At 37.9% G+C, this 7,141-nt stretch overlaps 1 protein-coding gene across 1 annotated transcript in view; it reads left to right on the forward strand.

Moving 5' to 3' along the window:
• The window catches only part of LOC124396133 (c-Maf inducing protein), a 37,707-nt gene extending 32,837 nt beyond the window's left edge, over positions 1 to 4,870 (forward strand). Inside the window, exons 21-22 of the mRNA XM_046865142.1 lie at positions 1,416 to 1,486; positions 1,578 to 4,870. Coding sequence (XP_046721098.1) covers positions 1,416 to 1,486; positions 1,578 to 1,631 — 125 coding nt within the window. The 3' untranslated portion in view covers positions 1,632 to 4,870. The remainder of the gene's footprint in view (positions 1 to 1,415; positions 1,487 to 1,577) is intronic.
• The last annotated feature ends 2,271 nt before the right edge of the window (positions 4,871 to 7,141 follow it).

The raw sequence follows: 7,141 nt of genomic DNA on the forward strand, positions 1-7,141 counted from the left end.
ATACAAGTTTCTCACTGTGTCTGTCTTCTAATCTTAATGTGAACATGTCGTTTGCCAAAACCATTCAAAATCTATTCTAATAAATGCATAGTGTTTCATTTTCTTTTTCATGTCTTTAAACCTCATGTAGCAATTTGTTTTACAGCACAGTTATTTAACTTTATGATGAGTGAAATGCCCTTTATGATTGTGTTTTCAGAAACTAATATTGTGTGAATCTCAGTTTTTGTTTAAAATATGTAACTGACAAGACTTTACTCTGTAGAGAAATGATCTTCGGTGCTGTTGGAAAATGATGAACATTAATGCTTCACTGCAAATTTTTGTAATTAACAAGTTAGATGTTCATATTTGAATGCATTTGAGTACAAAATCTTTTCATTTATTAAAATTGGAATATACACACACACTCAAATTTTGATAATCCCATAAAAACATTATACATGGTCATTTCCACTCATGAATTGAGGGTGCTTGGATAGATACTTAATCCACAGACATTAGTGTGTGTTATAGATCTGTGTTGCTACAGCACAAGAAGCTTCTTCAAGCTTGGTTTTTATATCCAAGCTCTATCAGGATTTTACCCCTCAAATTAGGGAATCTGTGAGAAACATAGTAAAGTAAAAAAAGTTTTCATTTAGTTCCAGCAGTTGGAAATCACATCTTGTTATCAAAGCGTATTGTGTACACCAATCAGGCATAACATTATGACCACCTCCCTAAGATTGTGTCAAAACAGTTCTGACCCATCGATTATTAACATTAACGTCTTCAGCAGTTTGAGCTACAGGAGTTCGTCTGTTGGATCGGACCACACGTACCAGCCTTCGGTTCACCACTGTTCATTCCTTCTACAACTTTTACTGATTCTGACCACTGCAGACCGGGAACATCTCACAAGAGATGCAGTTTTGGAGATGCTCTGACCCAGTCGTCTAGACATAACAATTCGGCCTTCGCCAAACTCGCTCAAATCATCAAACTTGCCCATTTTTTCTGCTTCTAACACATCAACTTTGAGGACAAAATGTTCAAAAAATATCCCACTCACTAACAGGTGCCATGATGAAGAGATAATCAGTGTTATTCACTTCACCTGTCATAATGTTATAATGCCATAATGTTATGCCTGATCGGTGTATGTTGGGGTCTTGTAGTTATGGCCAGTTTGTTTCACCCCTCTAATTGAATGGCTTTTATCCAAACCTAATTTTGGAGACTACATTTGAAATTGTATCTGTTCTGCAAGTGGAAAGTTGAGAGATTGAAAGCATTTAATATTTTACACATTTAAATAACGTTCTAAATCTGTTCTGTAGGGTTCTGTGGTTTCTGGCTCTCAAATATTTGTGCATCTCTGATGTGAAAGCGCAAAAATACTAACGCGATTCCTACTATGTTTTTCTTCGCAGCGATGAAGAGCCTGTGCAGTTTAAACATGAACAGCACTAAACTCACCGCGGACACCTACGAGGACCTGAAGGTACTGCATCACCTCACGTTCTAAAAAACCCAATTGATCCTTCTAGAAATACTACAGAAATCTTAATATTTGTCTCTCCTCTACCCAACAGGCCAAACTCCCCAACCTGAAGGAGGTAGATGTTCGTTACACAGAAGCCTGGTAAACGTAACCAGCATCCCATCCGTCCAGATTCTCAAGGAATCCCTGACATCATGATAACCATATGGATTCGCTGACACCATCCACACACACCGAGTCTTTAACATCACGATAATTCGCAGATGACGGACTGTCGATAGGAACACGTTTCGACACCAAGGACCTTTTGTTGACACGACCCCAGCATCCGTGTCCTCATAAAAAAAACACACAAACAGCTTTCTTTGTAGCCGCATTAAAAGAAAGAAAGCGCAAGAATATTTATAGTGACCGCATCAAACGATAAAGGAGGCCCATTCTATTTATATCACATAAGAAGACTTTTTCTCTTATTCCACCATCTTTACCTTTTTTGGCGACACAATCAGCTGCAACTGGCTCTCCATGCAAGTGTGTTTGACCAAATCAACACCACTCATCTGCTTCCTTTATCCCCAAGAACAGAGACTTACGAACTTCGAAGCTGACTTTCCTGCCTCTTCAAACTCTCTTTACTTTTCTTTTTTTTTTTTTTCTTTGACTCAATGGGGAGCTTTGTCCCCCAGAGGTGCACCCTGACTGGCGAGAGTCACATTCCAGTACAGTTTTGATGTCTCCCTCCTTGCGGAATTGCAGCTCGAGCAAGCGAGCGAGATCCTCTTAGATCTGATTCTGCCACTTTTTCTATCCTTAATCACAACTTGATGCAGTTGCCTCTGACTTAGAAAGGTGGTAGCCTTTTACAGTCCACTACTGTATACACTCATTTTAACCTCTCTCTCTCTCTCTCTCTCTCTCTCTCTCAAAAATTTTTATCAACTTGAATGAGCATATTTTTCCATACATCTCTGCTATCATAAATTGTGTGTTTGTACACACACACATTACATACACATATATATGTGTATGTATTGTGTGTGTATGTATATATGTAATGTGTGTATGTATATGTGTGTACGTGTATATGTACACACACATATATATATATATATATATATATGTGTGTGTATATGAATGTGTGTTTGTGTGTGTGTGTGTGTGTATGTATGTATATACATAACATATAAAGTTTCCCTTTTGACATTTTATCAATTTCAGGAGCTCGGTTGTTCAACCTACTAGACAGAAAAATTGTATCTGTTTTGCTTTTGTGGGTTTTTTTTTTTTTTTTTTTTGGTCCACATTTTTCTTGTCTTTGTACAAAGTACAAGTTTGTTCTTGCATCCGCATTTGTCAGTTTGTCTGTCAGAAGGTGGTCTGGGACTACTCTATATTTATGAAGCCTCTTTCTTATCCGTGTTTCTTCTTGATCCTTCTCTTCTCTTGATTTTTCAAAAATTTTTTGTTTTTGGTCAATTAAATCAGCCAAGACGGTGCCTACAGGACATTTTGTATGAAGAGTGCACCTCTGTGTAAATATCACAGCGAAATTTCAGAAGCTCTGGTGAAATGTTTGATTTCCTATAGTGCTTATTTTACAACCCGGGATTCTCACGTATAAGCCTACGTGCACATTTATAAGAAATCAAACATCAAGCCATAATTTGTAAAGTCAAAAAGTCTGTGGCAATCTATTTTTCTTGTGTGTTTTTTTTTTTTTGTTGTTGTTTTTGTTTTTTCCCCCTCCTATTCGTTACTGGTCTGCAAATCGGGTCCACGTGTGAAGGAAGAAATCGCAGGGCAGGTTGTTGATCTGTGCGGCGGAATGTCTTGTGTAAACACCGTGTATAATATTCAGCATTGGTGGTGGTGGGAGCGATGTTTGATGGCTGGATGAGCACATTCGATTTGGATTCTTCAACCACCGTACCAGGCTGCTCATCTCTTCTCCCCCTGCGTTCCCAGGCGCAGATAGCTCACGCTCTGATTCGCTCCCCCAGTCTGCTCGACCAGTCTTTGATTGGACAGTTTGATTTTTTTGCCATTATTAGGATTGGTCCAGCGGAGGAAAGGGAACTGCGCGCTCGCTTCCCAAGCAGCGCGTGGAGAATGACGGCGTGCGCCCGAGAGTCGAACGCTGCGTGTAGACCGTGGATGGTGGCGGCACAGAGTTCCGTCATGTTCTGGCATCTCAGGTCCAGATCAAGATGCTGCGTGGTTGCATTCTGTATAATGTACATAACAAGTGTATATAATTTCCCTCAGCCTGTCTGTCTCTCGTATACTTCTTTATATTCGTTTCGTTCTCTCTTCTTGTTTTGAGAGACTGCAGTTGCCTTCATTTTCAGAATGTCTGTGTGTACACTCAGCTTTTTTTTTTTTCCTTCCCTCCCCAGACCAAGTGCACTGTAATAACCTTCAAAATATCATATTTTCTCACTTTAGTCTGTTCATTTACATTTTTTGTTCTTTTGCCGCATGTACATGTTGCATAGCCACTGTTTTTATTGTATAATTTCATTTCAAACGCTCCAATCAGCTAAGCGTCAAAGCGAGGAAGAAGAGCGCGTATAATTACAGACCAAGAACTTCAATAGAAAGCTGAACACTGCAGAAAAGCGATTAGTTGCCATTATAATCCGCTCTAAGTGAACCAAACGGTCCTACACTGTCGAGTCGGTTCAGTAGAGGAAATCTGCTCTGTGCCCCAATACAGGTTCCTCAGAGAAGATGTCCGGAATGGTTCTACTGCATCAAGCGGCCCATATCCGAGTGAGAGATCTACATATCGTGAACAGTTTCTGTTTCAACTGTTGGAAATGCCTCAAAACAGGGCAATGAGGCCAGAATCATTTGGGAATCAATATTTTTTTGTTTTTGTATAGAATGGGGATAACTACTTTTACAGAGCTCATCGACTATAATGCATATGTACTGTGTCACTCACTGCTTTTTGCATTGTTTCGTCTCCTCACAGCCTCCTACCTACTCTCCCATGATATTAACTTTTTCTGCAATTTCTAAAAAAAAACAAACAAACACAAAGAAAAAACTTTCTATCATTTTCAATTGAGTCTTAATGTGGTGATCAATGGGACGTCTACCACTGCAGTCGCCGCCTGGGTGCAGTCATGTACATAATTATCTACATCTCCCATATTTCTTGAATTTCTTATTTTGATTTTATTTTTTTTATTTTTATTTTTTGGCAGAACTGCAGCCCTTATTTCCTCCTGTGTGTTTAACTGCTTCTACAGCTGAGTCGCTGCTGCTGCTGCTCTGTGGCTGTTGTAATGACAATACAAGACCTTGAACAGGAAAATAAGTTGGCTACGATGTGAAATAATTTCAATCAGAATAAATTGTCTGTGAATATGTTTCAAATGCAATGCCATGTCCCTTATTGTACTGCATAACATTAAAAAACTGCTTTTTATAACAATCAATTCGTATAAATATAATGATAAAAATGCTCCTGAATTACTAGAAATGTCATTGAAATGTTTAGTATTAGTTTAGTAACACACAAAAAAAAAGTGGATCTCAATAAATTAGAATATCAATTTTTATTACAATTATTTAATTCAATAAAGTTAAACTTTTGAATAGATCCATCACACAGACATATTTTAAGTGTTTATTTTCTTATTTAGATTGTTATGGCTTACAACTAATGAAAACCCGAAATTCAGTATCTCAGAAAATGATAAAAGACCAATAAAAAAAAGTGAACACAAATGTTGGACTAGTAAAAAGTATGAACACATACAGAACTCAATACTTGGTTGATGCTCCCTTTGCATGAATTACTGCAGCAATGTGGCGTTAATGTGTTATGGAAGCCCAGGTTGCTCCGATAGCAGCCTTCAGCTCTTCTGCCTTGTTGGATCTGGTGTCTCACATCTTCCTCTTCACAATACCCCAAGGATTCTCTATGGAGTTTAGGTTGGGTGAGTTTGCTGACTAATCAAGCGCAGGGATGTCATGGTCCTTAAACCAGGTATTGGTGCTTTTGGCAGTGTGGGCAGATGCCAAATCCTGCTAGAAAATAAAATCAGCATCTCCATAAAGCTGGTGAGCAGAGGTAAGCATAAAGTGCTCCACAACCTTCTGGTAGACGGCTGTGCTGATCTTGGACTTGATAAAACACAGTGGATCAACACCAGCAGATGAGACGACTCCCCAAACCACCACTGACTGTGCAAACTTTACACTGGACCTCAAACAACTTGGATATTGTGCCTCTCCTCTCTTCTTCCAGACTCTGGGACCTTTATTTCCAAAGGAAATGCAAAATGTACCTTCATTTGAAAAGACAACTTTGGCCCACTGAGCAACAGTCCAGTCCTTTTTGTCCTTAGCCCATAAGATGCCTCTGACATTGTCTCTGACACAAGGAATAGATATGTCAGTGTGTGGTGGCTCTTAAAGCACTGACACCAGCTGCAGTCCTTGTGAATCTCCCACAAATTAGTTTCACGTTTTTTCTACCACATTTTTTCTTCTATTCAACTTTTCATTAATGTGCTTGGATACAGCACTTTGTGAACATCCAGCATCTTTCACAATGATCTTTTGTGTCTTCCAAGTCAGCAGTTTTCCCCCATGATTGTGGAGCCTGAACCAGACTGAGACACCATTTAAAGGCTCAGGAAACCTTTGCAGGTGTTTGGATTTAATTAACTGATTAGAGTTTGACACCACAAGTCTCTAATATTGAAGTTTTCCACAATATTCAGATTTTCTAAAATACTGAATCGTGGGTTTTCATTAGCTGTAAGCCATAATTATCCAAATCAAAAGAAATAAACACTTCAAATATATCAGTCTGTGTGTGATGAATCTATATAATATATACAAGTTTCACTTTTAGAATTGATTTGCTAAAATAAATTTAACTCACAATAGAACATAGAAAACATATCAAATGCTTAAACTGAGGAAATGTACCATTTTAAGGAAAAAATAAGGGAGTGCATTAGTGCCTGTGGAATGGGCAGCTTGCATATTTGGAAAGGTTCTGTCAATGCTGAATGGTATATACAGGTTTTGAGCAACAATTGTTTCCATCCAGTAAATCTTTTTCAAGGAAAGCCTTGCATTTTTGAGAAAGACAATGCTAATAGCATGACTTCGTAGTAGCAGAGTCTGGGTGCTGAGGTGGCCAGACTGCAGTCTAGACCTTTAAAATTTTTTGTTGCATTATGAAATGAAAAATACAACAAAAAACACCCAGAACTGTTGAGCAGCTAGAATCCTATATTAGACACATTTTAGACAACATTCCTCTCACAACTGCTTTAGTTCACAGATGTATATGGACAGAAGACATGATGGTAAACATGGCCCTGTTCCTTGTTTTGTTTGAAACAAATTCCAAATGACCTTTTTTTCCTTAAAATGGTATATATTCTCAGTTTAAACATTTGATATAAATTTTTTGTTTTATTATAAATAGAATATAGATTTCACGAGATTTGCAAATCATTGCAGTGTTTTTTTTATTTACATTTTGCACAGTGTCCCAACCTTTTTTTGGAATTAGGGTTGTATATATATATATATATATATATATATATATATATATATATATATATATATATATCTGATAATGCATAACATTATGACCACCTACCTAATATTGTGTTCTTCTTC

This window comes from Silurus meridionalis, chromosome 13, assembly GCF_014805685.1.
Source record: "Silurus meridionalis isolate SWU-2019-XX chromosome 13, ASM1480568v1, whole genome shotgun sequence".
Lineage (NCBI taxonomy): Eukaryota > Metazoa > Chordata > Actinopteri > Siluriformes > Siluridae > Silurus > Silurus meridionalis.